The sequence below is a fragment of the Abramis brama genome (assembly GCF_963993115.1).
Source record: "Abramis brama genome assembly, chromosome: 23".
In the NCBI taxonomy this organism is placed as follows: Eukaryota; Metazoa; Chordata; class Actinopteri; order Cypriniformes; family Leuciscidae; genus Abramis; species Abramis brama.
Window position 1 is genome coordinate 22,866,258 of NC_139985.1, and position 19,409 is coordinate 22,885,666.

General features: G+C 38.6%; 1 protein-coding gene across 1 annotated transcript in view; it reads left to right on the forward strand.

Moving 5' to 3' along the window:
• ttll7 (tubulin tyrosine ligase-like family, member 7) overlaps window positions 1–19,409 on the forward strand; it is a 114,403-nt gene that overhangs the window by 18,939 nt on the left and 76,055 nt on the right. The window contains 3 exon segments of the mRNA XM_084101960.1: window positions 6,946–7,142; window positions 7,948–8,082; window positions 15,726–15,847. Coding sequence (XP_083958086.1) covers window positions 7,118–7,142; window positions 7,948–8,082; window positions 15,726–15,847 — 282 coding nt within the window. The 5' untranslated portion in view covers window positions 6,946–7,117.

The window sequence follows — 19,409 nt, forward strand, 5'->3', positions numbered from 1 at the left end:
GGTATGGTAAATTTGTTTAATAGAAACCTGATGCTTCTTCAAACGGCAGGCAATAGTTGGAAGGCTGATTGATGCCACACTGGCAAAGATGTCATGGCTCTCCTTGATAGGCGGCTTTAATTCATACAGTCGTATGTCATGAAGGAATCAGTTAAATGAATGATTCAGTGTGTCAGGGTTCAGAAAGAGGAGGATTCAATTTGCAGGGTAATACACAGTTTATTGGAAAACACAAAAAAATCAAAACAAAACTGGATAACAAGCAGAGCTCAAGATACAGCAAAAGAAAAGCAAAATGGAAATAACTAGGAATCTAAAGAAAACAAAACTGAAGAAAAATAAGGCTTGACTAGATTACTAGACTAACAGCTTCATTAAAAGTAAAGAAATGAAATGATATTACCAGGGCTGTTGCTGCTCTCATTTATCAATATTACTCCAAATATGCACACTTTTGGACTAAGAACCCAACGGACGCTGTCTTGTGCATCTATAGGCTCGTTTCCACCGAGCGGCACGGTACAGTGCAGTACAGTATTTACTGTACGCAATTATTTCCCTTTCGATTGTCAGAAGTTGTGAATGCTATACCGAACAATACCGTACCATTTTTTTGGGACCCTTCCGTTGGGGTACTTGGCACAGTAGTCTGGTACCTAAAAGGTGGAGCTAGACTCACAGTAGAACGTTGATTGGTTGACAGAGAATCGTCACTTGCAGTTGAAAAACAATACCATTGCAACACAATGTTTTTTTGTCTTGTGACAAACAGCTACATGCCGAGAAGCATGAACAAGATCTGCTGTATGTCCTCCATTGTTGTTTACTGTATAGCTTTCTTCTTTGCGTGAGAATGAAGTCGATTGCTACTTTCCGGCATACTTTTGGCGGTGGAAATCAGCCGGATCAGGGTTTACCGTCCTGAATCATACTGTAATGTACTGTGCTGCATTGTACTGTACTGTACTGTCCTGTGGTCAAATATTGAAGCTGGTGTCTTAAATCTTTCTAATGATACTAAGTTTGTTTAGATCAAGTAATAGTGTGATGTTGTGTGTGCTCTATGACTCCCTCTACAGCTGAGAGAGGTGTTAGCAGGAAGTGATGCAACATCTCAAAGGAAATAAGGTGTGAGTGGATTGTGGGTGGTGGAGCTGTCAATGTGATGCATGATAGTATGAGATTACTCAAGCACTCATTCATCATTTACACGCCTGCCTGTCATTGTGTTGCTGTCTTGTGCTGTAACAGATTGACTGTACCTTCATAAATTGCTTGAACGTCTCTTTTAGCAACTGTTCTAATTGCAGTATGAATTCATAATTTGGAAATTGTATTGATAAAGCAGATGCTTTCATGCATATATTTCATTGCAGTATAATGCATTGAGCTAATTGCAATAACACAATGGTGACAGGGTTTTCTTAGAGGTTTTGCAGTTTATGAGTCATCCCTTTGTGGCGATGACACTTTTGAGTCAGAGCCCAGAGACTTTTTTGAACGAAGCACTGAAGCAAATAAATGGAGAACTTGGACATATAACGACTTACATTCCCCTCCATTTTCTGTCAGTAAAGGGAAGTCATTAGAGAGATAAAACAATGTTTGAGATTTATCAATCTGTAGAAAATTCTTCAGCATCTGGTTTCAACAAACTAATTTAAGAAAACCTATAGTGATAATTCATTTAAGATTACAAGGGTTTTCTTACAGTAGATTTAAGGGTTTGTTGCAACCATTTCCAGAGCCGTAAAATAAAACATTCATTATCAGTCTGGGGTGCGTTTCCCAAAAGCATTGTTAGGCAACTATGCTCGCAAGGTCTGTCATTATCAGCATAGTTCAACGAGTCAGTGTTTCCTGAAACCGTAGTTCAAACGAGGAACTACCCCTGATTAGATTTAGTCATTGATATTCATTGAGATGCTGAATGAAATATTTCCATTACTACATAACAAATTTTCTTGTTTTAGGAAACTTCATAGAATCAAACCAAAACTATAAAATTAATACAATTCTATAAATGTGTCTAGAGGACCACCTACAGTTCTCCCCTATTAACCTATCAATCAATCATTACACGTTTTTATCTGATTACATGCAGATTTCCGATTGGAAAAACTTGCACAAGACTTCACAGAATATATCTGGTTTGCCTGTCATCAACATGCAGTAACAGATCATAAATTTTATACAGATTCTCGAGAAAAAACACTAAGCACATCTGCAGTGAGGTAAAATTTGAAACTATATTTGGTATATTGCTTAATCAACAGACATGATATAGTATATGATCTTTGTAGTCAGAAAAAAAAGAGAGACCTTCTCAAAATCATTTGAGACACACAGAAATACAGTAACTGGTGTAAACATGCAAGAGTGTGACCAAATGGTTTCAGGCATTCCCTTGAAATCTTTATTTATAATTTGAATCTGTAAATCAGCCATTTTATGTTGTTTTGTTCTGTGTTTCATTCTTGATCAGTGATCTGTTTGTATGTCCTTTATTTGTGTGAAATCAGTATGTGCAACTGCGCTTTACAAATTTACCACTAGAAGTCAGTGTTGTGTTATATTTTGCCACTTGGGTTGCCATAAAGTAACAGTTATGGTTGAGGCATAAAAGTTAGAAACATTTCATTAAAAAAAACAAAAAACAAAAAAACAAACAAACAATTTTTATATATATATATATATATATATATATATATATATATATATATATATATATATATATATATATATATATAAATAAAATAATTAAAACTATTTTCTTTCCCACAAACAGAATATAAACTATTTCAAGTATTGTGCACAAATTCAAAGCACACTTTCTCAAGCATAAAACATAGACATTTTAAGGATGTTTTAATGATATTGTCATTCTGAAATGTTTTTAATCTGTAAACTATTCCCTCTCATCATGCATAAAATAGTGGTTCTGTAAAAAAACAACAGATAAATATATTTTGAGTTACTTACAAGGTGGTAAATTTGAATGAATGTAAAATTATTGTTATAAGGTATGAGGGAGATTTGTAGCAGGTCACCATCATTGCTTTTTTAGGCTGGGGGATATAATTTTGTATAACAGTATCAGTGTTTCCTCTAGGATTTTTTTTCCAGCTGTGGTGGCAGGCCTATTTCCACAGGGGAAGGTGCATTGCCCATGGGTGATTCCCATTGAACCTTACCCGAGAATCACGAGCACTCACACACAGGCCACTTTCTGAGGAATTGAAAAGATATTTATTTGCAAAGATATTAAGTGCCACAGTAAGAGAAGGCTATATTCATAATCTATGGCAAAAATACTATTATAAATTAGTTTAGTGGATAATACAGCAGCAAAAGTTATTTTAGAAAAATCATGAATGCACAATCATTTTATAAAGTCTGAACATTTAGTGAAAAAAAAACATTAAGTGGAGAACAGATAAACGGTAAAATGTTCCTCCTTGCTCTTTGTATTGTTACAAAATACTTCGATGAAAAACAAGTAAATAAATAAAGCATAATATTGGGAACATTGATCTTGGAGTGAGTTTCATCGTGTTGACTGTCGTACCCGAACGCGACGCGCTGTTTGAATGCTAAATGGAGAATGACTGAGGAGAGATAAGTTTCCACTAACTTTAACTTAACGACTTAAATATTCATTAGTACCTACCATTAAGCTATTGAATGGCTTCAGAATCCTTGGAATATAGTGCACAAAAACCTTATGGTGCTTTACAATGTTTTATGCATTTAGTGGGGCTTAACTATAACACAGAATAGTGCGCACATCGGATGTCACTGAGAAGCTGCAGCCGCGACGGGGATGATTTTTGGTGTGGCGTCCCGCCACCACAGAATGAATGTAGCGGAAAATTTTGGGGCATTTCAACAATATTTAACATATGAGATTGTTATAATCAAAATTATTCAACCCCCATTGCAAATCAGGTTTATTGGCAAAATGTACAGACTTTCAGCTGTTTGCAATGAACAAATCAAACAAAAGTAATTGAAATAGCTCAACACAACAAATGTTTCAAGTGGTTTCCCCAAATTCAACCGAAAATGCAACTTTTAATGACTTCTGCAGTCTCAAAATGATTCACCCTCTGAATAGAATCCTTCACAACAGCACAAATCTGCAAAACAGGTGTTGTCTCAAGCACACCTGATGCAACTAATCAAGGGCTTCATTAGTTGCACCAGTTGAGCTTGAGCTAGTACACATAATGTATATTGTTGAGTGTCATGTTTGACTGCATGTTAGAAATATGGCTTAGTCAAAAGAATGGTCTAAAAACTTATGAGAAGATATCATCACCCTTCACAAACAAGGAACAGGATACAAAAAGATAGCGAAGGCACTAAATGTTCCTAGAGACACCGTTGTAAGCATATAGCTCGTAAGTTCAAAGTTAAAGTAACAATGGTTACACTACCTGGATGGAGCAGAAAAAGGAAGCTGTCAATGGCTGCAACCAGATTTCTGAGAAGGCAGGTTCAGAAAAACCCTTGAGTGGTAAAAGACCTACAACAAGACTTGGTGGCAACAGGCACTGAGGTTTCAGATTGCACTGTTAGGTTCAAGCTGAACTGTTTAGAGAAGTTAAGGCTCTTAACTTCTCTTAACATAACTCCAAGACGTACACCACTACTGACCCAAAAGCACAAGGAAAGTCATCTCCAATTTGCATAAAATCATATTTATAAGCCACAGAAGTTTTGGGATTCTGTTCTGTGGAGCGATGAAACAAAACTGGAACTTTTCAGCCCTATGGATCAGTGGTATGTCTGAAGAAAGAAGAATGAATCATATGTTGAAAATAACACTTTGCCTACAGTTAAGCATGGTGGTGGCTCGGGATGCTCTGGGGCTGCTTTGCATCCTCTGGCACAGGAAACCTGCAGCGTGTTGAAGGCAAGATAGATTCATTTTTGCATATTAGGAGATCCTAGGAGAAAACATTATGCCGTCAGTGAGGAAGCTAAAGCTTGGGCGTCATTGGACCTTCCAACAGGACAATGATCCCAAACATACCTCAAATTCCACTAAGGCTTGGTTCCAGAAGAAGTCTTGAAATGTTCTACAGTGGTCATCACAAGGCACGTTTCCATTACAGATTTGTGCAAAACTCTTGCGATTTTTTTTTTTTTCTTCTTCTAAATGTTGACAAAGAACTATTGCGAAATGACGGCGTTTCCATTAACCTATGTTATGCAACTAAAACTTCACTTTTTCCTCTCTCAATAAGTCATTCCAAAAATCATAGCAACGGACATTCGTAGGTTTATGTATCTCAGCCACCGCACTGGCCATTATTATTAATCAAAGGGGACGTATGTGTGTTATCCAATCATTAATGGCAAGGAAAGTATTCCAGTTATTCTGGATTCAAGTAATCCAGTATTCCTGTAATTCTTCTGTCTTTTATGAATTTAATAAAGAACTCTGTCTCGTATTCTGTCCAAACATACTGCGTCATCTATGTCAGGTGACCTGTAAATGCACAAAAACTGTTTCCATTGCAGTTTTGTGAAATATTTCTTTTTCAAATTGCCTGAAAAACCACCTCATGCGAGTGTAAAAACTTTTTTGCGATAAATGGGAGTTTTTGCGGAATTGACGTGTTTCCATTGGGCGTATTTTCAATTCGCAATTTCAATTTGTGCAATTTGAAGGGTAATGGAAATGCGGCTACAGTCACCTGACTTGAACCCCATAGAAGATCTCTGGTTGGATTTGAAGAAGGCCGTTGCAGCACGCAAACCCAAGAATATTACTGATCTAGAGGCCATTGCTCATGAGGGATGGGCTAAGATTCCTCAGAGACGTTTCCAGAAGCTGGTGTCTGGTTATACATCTCGTTTGCAGCAGGTCATAACAGCACATGGGTGTTCTACTAAGTACTAAAAATGTTTGCCATGATGGGGTTAATTCATTTTGAGACTGCAGGAGTCATTAAAAGTTGCATTTTCAGTTGAATTTGGGGAAACCTTTTGAAACATTTGTTGTGTTGAGCTATTTCATTTACTTTTTGTCTGATTTGTTCATTGCAAACAGCTGAAAGTCTATCAATTTTGCCAATAAACCTGATTTGCAATGGGGGTTAACTAATTTTGATTACAACTGTATGTTGAATATTGTCAATATATTTGTGAAAAATATTTATGCATTTCCTCTAAGCTATCATCCCACTCACCTACTAAAATTTTGATTCAGATTCTTAATTTTTAAATGGGACCTATTATGCAAAATTCACTTTTAGATTCACTTTGAACATAATTGTGTGTATACACAACCATCCTATTGTGGTAAAAATGTATCCACTCCATTTGTTATTTTAAGTCTGAAACAGTCGCTGCGTCCTTAATCGCGTACTGTCTAAGTAGGTACTACATTTGAATTTACTTTGCGACCATTAAAAAAGTAGTCTACTCTCTATATAGTATGAATATGGGTAGTATGAATGAAATTCGGATGTACTGTACTACATCCACCACTGTTGTTTGACATCCTTGTGTCAAATCCTTGTTTTTGAGTTTGATGTTAATATAGAGCATGTTGTGCTGTTAGACGTGTGCTTTGCTGCGTGACAGATTACAGACATGTAAAGCGAACATTAGAATGTTAAACATGGAAAATCTCACAGGCTGATGATCCAGTGGCGCTAATGTTGCGTTTGCTTGACAAGAAGCAGACAGACCCTCATCGGCTGAAGCCCCCGTCAGGCAGCAAGAGCTGATCAGTGAGGTGAAACCTGCTGTCAACGGCGCTGATGGGTTTGAGTGACACAGCAAACGTTTGGCCAGACTGTGCAGTTCCCTCGCTTTTCTTCTTTGTCTGACATTACCAATCTTCCGCTTTCTCTCTCTCTCTTCCTCAGACACCTTGTCTATATGCCCATCTGTGGTTGTGTGAAAAAGCCTTGACCTCTTTCCTTATAGATATCCGGTCTACAACCAACCTTCACCCTGTCCCCTGCCTCATGATCTAAGTGGACAGATGATATTGCCACCTCCTAAAACTGTTGTCACAAAGACAGCGAAGAGGAAGTAGATTGGTGCCAAACTGTGCCTCAAAAGTCTCTGAGGCAGTAAGAGATCAGCTGTTGGAGATATGCCCTCACCCCCCAATGATGGAGGTAAGTTCGATACAATTACAACTGTGACCCCAAAAGCTCACCCAGAATACCAGAGCATACATGCCCAATGCCCAATGCTTCTATGCCCAATGCCCAAAAGTAAAGTACTTTTAAAAACTTGAAATTTGAAGGTTTTTAGTTTGAAGGAGTTTTAAAGTTTGAAGTTTAAAGGTTTTGAAGGCCATACGGTCTACCAGAAAAAAATAAATGAAGTTACTCTGGATGGTTGCTAGCTAGAGTGTTGCTATCCAGATGCTAGTACATGTTATCGCATTGCTAGCATGTTTCAGATAGATACTATGCTAGTTGCGTGGTAGAGAGATTAAGGGCCCTATTTTAACGATCTAAGCGCATGGTCTAAAGCGCACGGCGCAATTGCACTCAGGGCTTGTCCGAATCCACTTTTGCTAGTTTATTGACGTGAAAAATGGTCCGCACACCTAGCGTACACGCCGCATGGTCTAAAAGGGTTGTCCCTCTTCTCTTAATGAGTAATGTGTGTGTTTTGGGCGAAACATGCAATAAACCAATCAGAGTCTCATCTCCCATTCCCTTTAAAAGCCAGTTGTGCTCGCGCCATGGCGGATTCACTATTTACATGGTGGAATCTAATAACAAAATGAGTCAGATCAGCCTTAAGGTCTGTGCCGAGTTTGGTAGTTGTAGCTTTAAAGCTCTAGGAAGAATTACAGTCATAAATTTTAGAAGAAAAAGTTTAAATGGAATATCAGTATGTTGGCTTTCTCAAGCCAACATAAAAACCTTAGTGAACTGTCAGTTACTAAATGTTCTTCATGTTCCACAGACGATCAAGGAACGTCCCCCATGAACATACCACCGGCACTATCCAATCAGAATGGAGTAAAGAGGAAGGTCCACACCAAGAAGAAGAAGAAGGGTTTCATCACAGCCAACGTTGCAGGAACAAAATATGAGATCGGTAGGAAAAATGATTTGTTCATTATGTCAAACTTGTTGATGAAAGGGGACATTCACACAAAGCATTTTGGTATTTAAAATTGCGAGATGCAGGTCAGTGGAACTAAAAAAATAGCAGACTTCAAACATTTTATTAAACAAGTCAAGTCAAGTTATCTTCATTTATATAGCGCTTTTAACAATGTAGATTGTTTCAAAGCAGCTTTACAGAGATAAACGTATAATTTAAGGTAACAGAGATTGTTTTGGCTTTATAGCGGTTCTTTAATAAAGTTATTGTCCAGCTAAAGGTAGTTTTGATTGATTCACTTCCGTCGCAACGATCATTTGTTATTAAATTAGGGGCCGCTAAGACGACACCATTCTCTCTACACAGTCTTTAAACGTGAACCTGTGATGGCGTTCACATGCACATTAAGAATTGGTTCTATAGTTATGTGCGTTTGAATATATGTGCGCAGGTTTGTAATTCCCTACAAACCAAGCCTAAACAAAGTACTGGTCTTTCCTTATAAATTTTGATACAGAATTTTATTTTATTTTGTCACTTCGGGGTAGGTACACGAAAGAAATTTTCCCGACAACGCTTTATCTGTAGAGTGGTAAAGGGATCCTCCATAGGGAGAGACTAGTTGGCACTTTAGCACTGCGTTGTCATCGGGTCCAGGCGAAGGTCCTTCGTCAGATCTGGATACGGCCTGGATCCTGCAGGCTGCGGGAAAACCTTGGGATAAACAAAGACACTAAAATTAGCGTAGATGCCATTCTTCTTATGATGTAACGAGTACATCAGGATTTATGGGAAGTGTTCCCGGTTCCGGCTGACTTAATCTATGCAGCCTAACATTGAATTATAGAAGTCTATAATGTATTATGTGAATGCTAGGTCAAAGAGATGTGTCTTTAATCTAGCTTTGAACTGACAGAGTGTGTCTGCTTCCCGGACAATGTTAGGAAGACTGTTCCAAAGTTTTGGTGCTAAATAGGAAAAGGATCTACCGCCAGAAGTCGATTTTGATATTCTAGGTATTATTAACTGGCTGGAATTTTGAGATCGCAATAGACCTGAAGGACTATAATGCGTTAAGAGCTCGCTTAAGTACTGTGGAGCTAAACCATTTAGTGCTTTGTAAGTAATCAGCAATATATTTATGCGATGTTTAAGGCGAGACACTACAGGTGAATAGGGTAAAATTGTTAACTTACAGATATCACCATCAAACTTTACCAGTTGATTACTCACATGAATAGGATAAAAAAATGCATTGCAAGTTTTCTGTAATTTTATTTTTAAACATGCTAATGAGGCTATATCTAATTAAATATGCGCTAATTTGCATATATTTTGAAGTGACGAATCTGACCATTGAAAAAAACAAGGTTCAAAATTATTTTTGCATTTTGTTGATATATTCAATGAAAAGACATTTTCAGAGGGGATTATGAATATCCCCTTTTGTTACCCTGTAAATCAGAAAATACTGGCAATAGCCTTAAAAAAATTATTTCCGCCCTCTTTTTAGGCATAAAATGTCATATAAATCAGGCCAAGAATGACATATGAGCAAATCCCTCTGAACAAATCTTCACAATATAGTTAGGAATACGACTGTAAAGTTTGGTGTATGTAGGTGCTACAGAAGTGGAAAATCGTCACTAGGAGTGCAAGAAAAAGCTCATTTTGAGAAAACGGCCTTTAAAGATTTTTATGGCAAAATTCCACTAATTTCTATTGAAAGCCATGAATTACAGACAAAATATGCTTTAGGTCCAAGTAAAATCCATGTATCACACTTTTTAACATCCAAAACTCATTATTGCTTCATCCATCACTGATCATAACATCCAAAACAACACATCAACAGTCCATCACACAGGTGGAATGGAAAAACTAAATACTGGTATATCACAGTCCCTCAGGCAGATACATATTTAGCTGTCAGTGGAGCTGCTGTACCCTCTAGAACTTCCAGCTTCTTTTCTGGTGCTAACTTTGGGAAGTTTTATTCTTTTGGCTATTTGTCCAACGTGTAAATCACTTAGTGAAGATACTTTTTCCCAGTGGAGGAGGAAGTGCATCTCTGTCTGACCCAGTTGGTGGTCACTGAGCCTGTATTTAGTCAGGATCCGTCTCTTCTTCTCTGACAGTGTGCAGATACTCTGTCAAATATCAATTTAGTCTACTTTGTTTGCTTTCTCCAATGTTCTAAATATTGATATTTTGAATGATTCATAATTAGTTTTGTTCTGTAGAGTTGGTTTGAACCAGTGCTGAAGGGAGCCTGGTTGGTTAGCTTCACCATCAGCTGACTGAGGGGACTGTTTTCAGGATTTGGCTTGTGGGTTTTAAGTGCTTTGAAATGTAATGTGTCTTTTTGACTTACATTTAGATGTGTTCAAAATGTTACAGCTTGTTCGTAACGCATCGACGCACTATGGTTACTCATTGCGCGGCTCGCGAGCCTCGTGCGGCCCGCCAAGCTTTAATTTGTGGCTCGCATGGCTGTAAAAAATACGGCGATATCATGCAGCCAGTCACTAAAGATATTTCTTAAAAATATTAAAAATAAGTAGGGCTATAACATAACCCATTACAAACTCAAAGTGTCAGCTATATTACAAATAATTTCGATTGGATTGAAAGAGGTGGTTTGTCGAGAGAACATGTAAACACTTGGTCGATTGAGAACCGAAACTGAAAGGACGACGTATGGCTGTCCTACTGACTTGTCCTATCAGTGCGGCTCTCATGAAAAAAATTGTGAAGACCCATATGGCATTTCATCATCTTTTGTCTTTGTTGGTAATCCCTTGTGTCTTCTAGCTAATGACAACTGTTTTCGACTTCTCTAGAGAATTTTACACGCATATCTTTCGACATTTTGAACTACCACGGAAATGTCAGAGCGCGTCACGTGACGATTCTGGACGAATCACGTTGTCAGAAATAGGCATCAGCCAATGAGATTGCGCATTTCGAGTTAAATCACCTGTTTTACTTTCATGATTGGTTGCTGATAGACAGGAAATGACCATATTTGGATCCAACAGCATTGTACAGAAGAAAGAGAGCTTTCCAACGGTATACGAGATGAAGGGGTACAGAGAGCGATCGCGGAGCAGCGGGATGATTTAGAACGCCAACTTTTGATGAATTTAGGCGAAATCTGCACACTCAAACAGACAGTAGTAAAATAAAGACCTAAATGTGTATTTTGGACTTTTTTTCAGCACAAATCTGAAAGAATACATGTTATTGAAGACAAATAACCCAAAATCTCAAAATTGACCAGTGAAAAAAAACCGATGTTTTTGTCTGCCGTGTCTCGTCTTAATAGGCAGCCAATGCAGTGTTGACGGAACCGGGCTAATATGGTCATACTTCCTGGTTCTGGTAAGAACTCGAGCTGCTGCGTTTTGAACTAGCTGTAGTTTGTTTATTAAGCGTGCAGGGCAACCACCCAGTAGAGCATTACAATAATCTAGCCTTGATGTCATTAACGCATGAACTAATTGTTCCACATTTGTCAATGAGAGCATATGGCGTAATTTAGATATATTTTTAAGATGGAAAAATGCGGTTTTACAGATACTAGACACGTGACTTTCAAATGAAAGATTGGTATCAAAGAGCACACCCAGGTTCCTAACCGACAACGAAGACTTAAAAGAGCAGCCATCAAGTGTTAGACAGTATTCTAGGTTATTACGTGTGGGAGTTTTTTGTCCAATAATTAGAATCTCTGTTTTTTTCAGAATTTAGAAGTAGGAAATTACTAGTCATCCAATTTTTTATATCAGCTATGCATTCTGTTAATTTTGTGAATTGGTAAATTTCGTTAGGTTTTGAAGAAATATACAGCTGAGTATCGTCAGCATAACAGTGAAAGCTAATTCCATGTTTCCTAATGATATCTCCTAATGGTAGCATGTACAGAGTGAACAGCAGCGGTCCTAGTACTGAGCCTTGTGGTACGCCATACTGAACTTGTGATCGATAAGACATCTCTTCATTTACTGCTACAAACTGATAACGGTCAGATAAGTATGATTTGAACCATGCTAGTGCAATTCCACTAATGCCAACATAGTTTTCTAGTCTATTTAAAAGAATGTTGTGGTCAATGGTGTCAAATGCAGCACTAAGATCAAGTAACACTAATAGAGAGATACAACCACGATCGGATGATAAGAGCAAATCATTTGTGACTCTAACGAGAGCTGTCTCGGTACTATGGTACGGTCTAAATCCGGACTGAAAATCCTCGCAGATATCATTTCTTTCAAGAAAGGAACACAGTTGTAAGGATACTGCTTTTTCTAATATCTTTGACAGAAAAGGCAGATTCAAGATCAGCCTATAATTGACTAATTCTGAAGGATCAAGTTGCGTTTTTTTAACAAGCGGTTTAATCATAGCCAGCTTAAAGGTTTTTGGTACGTATCCTAGAGACAAAGACGAATTAATGATATTAAAGGTCCCGTTCTTCGTGATCCCATGTTTCAAACTTTAGTTAGTGTGTAATGTTGCTGTTAGAGCATAAATAATATCTGTAAAATTATAAAGCTCAAAGTTCAATGCCAAGCGAGATATTTTATTTAACAGAAGTCGCCTACATCGAACGGCCCGTTTGGACTACATCCCTCTACTTCCTTCTTTAATGACGTCAGTAGAACCGTTTTTTGACTAACCTCCGCCCACAGGAATGCTCCCTCAACTATGACTTACTGTGTTTACTCAGCTCTTACGGTGATTTTCTGAAGTAAAACTGACGCTTCATCTTTTGTGTGATGTACAATAAACTTTATTAAACTCATCAGTATATGTTTGATCATCATTCAGACAGCAGACTTGTAGGCTATTAATAAATAATGGATACATACAAGCAGATGACAAATACGTTATAATAACCGTAATTAAACTACTAAACTATACCTGTTTCATCTCTATACAGCACTCTGACTCTGTAGGCATTATTGTCCGACTCGAAATGAACACCGTTACTGAGAGTTTCTGATATTATCATCATTCCGTGAGATGAAATTGTCCTGAGAGACTGAGCGCAAGCTCATGAAGCTCCGCCCCCTGGGTCGTCCAGCAGCAGCTTATTTGCATTTAAAAGGCACACACTAAAACAGTGCGTTTTTCTGTGCCCCAAAAAATGACAATTTAAACATGCTGTAAAAAATGATCTGTTGGGTATTTTGAGCTGAAACTTCACATACACACTCTGGGGACATCAGAGACTTATTTTACATCTTGTGAAAAGGGGCATAATACGGGACCTTTAAGAAGAGGATCTATGACCTCTGGGAGCATCTCTTTCAGTAGCTTAGTCAGTATAGGGTCTAACATACATGTTGTCGATTTAGATCAGGGGTGGGGAACCTTTTTCCTATCAAGGGCCATTTACAATTTTTTAACATTCTTTAAGGGCCATTGTAATGAGGTTCAGTGTTTGGAAGGAAGAAGACAGGGTCGGCGTGACTGGGACTCGTACGTTTTATTGGAAACTCAAAACTATAAACAAAACAAAAGGTGCGCAGGCAGCGCATTCACCATAGCCTCGTTACAGCACAAAAACACAATACAATCACACGACACAATAATACTCTTTCCACAGCTTGGGCTCAACTCTTTCCACTAAATCAGCACAGACTCATTCCTCTTTTAGTCGGCCACTCATTCCACTTTTAGTCGGCCACACATTCCACTTTTAGTCGGCCACTAAAATCCACTTTTAGTCGCCACTCATTCCACTTTTAGTCGGCCACTAAAATCTGCTTGTTGTCGGCCACTCATTCCACTTGCTGTCGGCCACTCATTCCACTTGCTGTCGGCCACTCATTTGTCCTTGCAACTCATCGAGTTTAGAATGTTTCGAGCTGTAATGACGTTCGAGATTTACCTTTTTCTTCACTGCAAGCGCATCCCCACAAACTAGGCAGACTGGCTTGCCTTTCACTTCAAAAAAAAAATCGACATTCTGAATCTACCTATCTTTTTTTGACAGTCGCCATGATGCATATCAGCAATGACACGTGTCTGTTGCGTTCATTCTGACTGTGACCCGGACACAGTCGGAAGCGACCACCCAGAAACCTGACTCTATTATGTTATTTTATAATATTATTGTATATTATCTATTATATTAAATGTAACGTGGTTGGTTAGTTCAGGGAAGAAGGAGGCGGGAACCGGCAAACGTTTAAACCACTTTAATACATTAATACGCAAATGACAAAACGAAAGTAAAAGCACCAGCCCCTCGTGGATGACTACCACACACACATAAAGTAAAGTCCATGCCTGGTCCTCCGCTGTCTTCATTCCGAACCTTTTATGTGCCCCGAAGCTCATCCGTGAGAAACTTGAAACCGGTGCGGCGCGCAGGTGACTCATTAACACTCGCGCTACTGGCCTCGCCCTGCTCTCACGGCTCGTGGACTCGTGCTGCTTGCCACTTTGCCTATTTTGTGTTTTCTATCACAGGAATAGTAATTGCTGAGATTTTTGTTTCTGAAGTGTTTTTTTTTTGGGAGGAATTGACTCGCGGGCCGCATCAAACTGTTTTGCGGGCCGGACGTTCCCCACCCCTGATTTAGATGAATTAACGAGTTTGCAAAATTCTTCCTCTCCTTTAGCAATAAATGAATCAAATTTTTCCTCAGGGAGACTAAAATGAACTCCCTGATGCAATACTGTAGTAGACGGTTGCATAGTTATAATTTTGTCCCTGATATTATCAATCTTATAAGTGAAGAAGTTCATAAAGTCATTACTGCTGTGTTGCTTGGAAACTTCTGGGCTTGAAGCTTTCTTTTTCATTAGTTTAGCCACTGTTTCAAATAAATACCTACGATTATGTTTATTTTCTTCTAATAGGGTTGAAAAATTAGCAGATCTAGCAGCTTTTAAAGCCTCTCTGTAAGTAATCGAGCTCTCCTTCCATGAAATCTGAAATACCTCTAGTTTTGTTTTCTTCCAGTTGCGCTCCATTTTTCTGGCTGCTCTACACAACTCTAAACAACAATATAAAAAGACTAAACAGTAGACCTACTTTTTATGCTGCATAGTCATACATGTGAATTACTGACAGATTTTTTTATTGTTTTTTTTCTACATCAGCCTGGAATTACACAGTTTTTTTAATATTTTTTTTTATTATTATTTATTTATGAAACACAAGTACAAGTATAATTCTTTACAGTAAATCTCTCAATTAACAGTCATATAATTACTTAACAGGCATGTCAAGATTTCTAGCTTTGGTTTAACCGGATTTCAGTCTAAGCCACAACGATTTGCTTTTATCCAGTAATGCTGATATTTATGGAAAAAACAACATCATGATTATAATATTGCCAATTGCTACAATATTATATCATTGTTATATAATGTTTTTTTTTTTAAAGATAATGAAATGCAGACAAAACATTCTTAAAGCACTTGGGTTGATGCAAAAGCATAAGTCATGCATAATCATTATTAAAGCATAAGTTTTTATTTAAAGTAAAGAACAAGATTTCTGTGGATGAATTCTACTAATAAAGTCAGTTGTTTGTGCCCATTGAAAAAGAAAGATGATCCAGTATTGTCAGAGTCAATGCATATCAAAGGAATCTAATTTGATTTATTTGCAGTTCGTATCGTCATTGAGGAGATGACCTTTCATAAAGCCAGAGATGAGGATGAGATGGCCAATCTCATCTGGAACGACTCTGCCGTGCAACATGAGAAAATCGCTGAGCTCAGGAACTACCAGGTACTCTGATTTTCCTTTCAGTTCAAAGAATGAAAACAAAAAACAAACAAACATGCTGTTAAGGTTTCTCTTATTTTCCCTGGATTAAGAGATGTGACCTTTACCATGGCTTATACTCATTTCCCCATAATCCTTCACAAGCATTTGCAGTTTAATCAACAGAATTCATCTAATGTACTGTATATAACCTTTATGGCTAAAGTACTATACAGTAGTAAAGCATCAATTGAGGTCACCTGAGGTTAGAAAGTCCGTTTTAGGGCAAGTCAGTTCATTCAGCAGCCAATGAACTGTGGCTGCGTTCGAAAGATTAGCAATCGTTCAACTTGTTCCCTTGCTGCAGGCATACCCTAAACTGATTTCAGACAGGCTTCTGAGGCGGCATAAAGGTCTAATGATCTAGAACAAAATAGAGAGACTATTGTGATAACCAAGCGAATATTTACTTAAGACAATATTAATTTCTTGCTTGAGATAAAATCAGGTGCCATTTATTTTTTAGCTCAACTCAAGGGATCAAACACACAGGGGTGCTTTTCCCAAAGCCAACTATGGTCGCAAGTTCTGTCGTTAGCAATAGAGTTCAATGGAACTTGCGACCATAGTTGGCTAACGATACGTTTGGGAAACGCACCCCAGGATAGTAGAATAACATAGGCAGTGAAGGATACATATATGTTGCCTTCAAAAATCGATCAGATGAAGGTTGACGGGATGTGTCAGTCTTTGGATTCGGACATTCCTTGTTGGCTTCCTACCTCTGCCTGCAGAAGAATAATTTTTTACAATTTGAATGCAGCCTGTGTTTCAATAATATATGTCAAACCAGAAATAAAATCTGGCAACATAAACTTAGCTTAAATCAGGCCAAAAAAAAAAAAAAAAAATCAGGCTGTCCATGTTATGTTGTAGAGTAAACAAAAAGCTGACAATACTTCTACCTGTTACGGCGTGGCTATACGAAGTGCACGATGAAGACGAAGGAGATAACAATAACAGTTGGAAGAAATGTTGGAGAAAACACAACCACAGTATGTTGTATAAGTAATATAAGTAATATAAATATAAGTATTGTTGTGGCAAAAACAATTATTAAACAATCATCATCACTGCATAAGAGACACCAAGAATCAAAATTTTTATTTTAAAAGATATTTATTCTCTTGCAAGAGGCTTAGTCACAAAATCACAGCAGCTACCCCGTGACGTGAGCAAGACCTGACACCCAGCCCAGGAAATTCCCTTCTTATACTCCTTCTTCAAGGTCTTTCCTCTGTAGTTTTCCACTCACCCAGCATGGCCACATCTAGCTGATTTAGAATAGAATGACCCCTCTAACCCCCCTTGGCTAAATTATCTTCCATACCTAAAGAGTTAAAGGTTCTTAATCATTATTTTGCTGTGTGTGTCTTGCTTACGTCAGGTGTACAAACATACATAAATTCCAGAAGAGAAACAATGCTTAAAACCACACAATGTCTAAGAAAGTTAATGAAAAAAAGTAAAATATAAATTTTTCTACAACAATATCAACAAGACGGGACAAAGAACCAAACAAAATGGAGTATATATACACAGACTAAATGAGATAATTAATTGAACGACAAGTGAACAGAATCATAATCACAGGAACAGGCACACACTAGGAAACTAGAGATTGGCGGCTGACTTGAAGCAGTGCATGCTGGTTAGAAATTGTGTCAGATAGCGCATCGCCACGTGACTGTGACGTATGGCAAGTATGGCAAGATGCAAGATCAGCCGGCTGGTTCATTCTGACGAATAGGAATCTCGCTAGAGAGGCCAATCTATTTCAAGTGAAACTAAACGAGCCAATGCACATTGGCGTGCAATCATTTGCATCAGCTGTTCAGCCAAGCAGCACGGGTATATAATGAGCAGAAGGTGTGATTGCACTTCAGTCTTTTGCTTCGGAGCCAAGCACTTCGATGCCTTGGAGATTGTGAAATTCGAGCCAGCTTTTTTTTGGACCTCACCACTCTGATGCGGGCGTGACAGCACAGCAGCGCGAGCAGTCTTTTTTCTCTCTCTTCCTCTCTTTTCTGTTTTTTGTTTTCGCCTCTGAGCAAACAAAAAGCTGTTTTCACAGCTGGTAAGGTGTGCAGGTGAGAGCGCTCAAAAGCCGTTTTCACGGCTGGTAAGACCAGCGAGAGAGAGAGACAGCGCACATTCCTGTCTGTGCTCGCGGTGACTGATCCCCTGCATCCTTCAGCACCAGTGAGAGGAGTCCCTAAAAGAGCTTACACAGATAGAACGCGTCTTTCTAATGATAACATTCTATCTGTGTGTTTCTGGATGCGGTCACTACCTGGGATTGCGGGATGGTCACGATCGCTGTGTCTGGGCCTCGAACACACAAACCTTCGTGGATGAGTCATGTACCCATTGTGGGAAGATGACCATCTCGGAGCTGCGGTCGAGACTCTCGTTCCTGCAAAGGGGCGGAGTCCCCGTGCCTGCGCCTCAATCTAACCCTCCTCAGAGGCTTGCTTCGGGCACTGACACGGGAGACCTGAGGATCACGGTGAGCGCGCTTCCTTCGGGGAACCAACCCCCTAGGAAACCCTCATCCCTCTCACACTCCGCAGCCAGTAGAGCCGCCAACGGAACGTGCTGGACCATCCTCGAGGTGTGTACCAGTCGTTTCCTTCGGTGCTCCGAACAGATGTCGATCGCTGGATCGGAGGGTGGGTCAAACCTCTCCGCGGACGACGACTCGGCGTCACTGCCTCCTTCGGGTGTGCCAGCGGTGCCAAAGTTGGACCCGGAGATGATGGCCATGCTTTCCCGGGTTGCCAACAGGATTGGGCTCGTGTGGAACCCTCCACCGTGTCCCGAGCCCTCGAGGCTGGATGATTGGTATTGTAAGGACACTAGCCCAAATAAAGGGAATATTAATAATTAATCAGGGATATGATTAATGTATCGCATACAGGTTAAATAACCCAAAAAGGGAATACATTGCCAATGTATTTGTATCCGTACGGATAATTAACTGCAACGGATTATAATCAATTATCAATACAGATAGGCTCAAATTGATCAATTATATATATATGAATAATCAATTACAACAAATTATAATTAATCATTAATATATCTAAGCTGGAAATAGATCAATTGTATATATGAATAATCAATCACAACGAATTATAATTAATCATTAATATATCAATAGTCTAGAATAGATCAATTCTCAGGATAACCTTTAATGAAATTAACTCAGTTATCGAATAATCTGTTCGTCCAGCAAACCGACCGTACGATCTCTTTATCAACACTCAAGAAAAATTATCCTTCTTACAGACTCAAGGAAAGGGTTATTTTTCTGGCCATGAAAAATAACTTCCCTGTTCTTATAAGATTAGGCTACTAAAAATAGTAACAAAAAGTAAAGCGTGTTAAAGGTAGTTTAAAAGTCGACTTTTAAAAAAGTACTTTTAAAAAAGTAGTTTAAAAGTTCATTGAAAGTGAAGTTACCAAAGAAATAATTCAGGCTAAGTTCATTTCACTTGTAGGTGGAAATGAACAAAGGAGAATA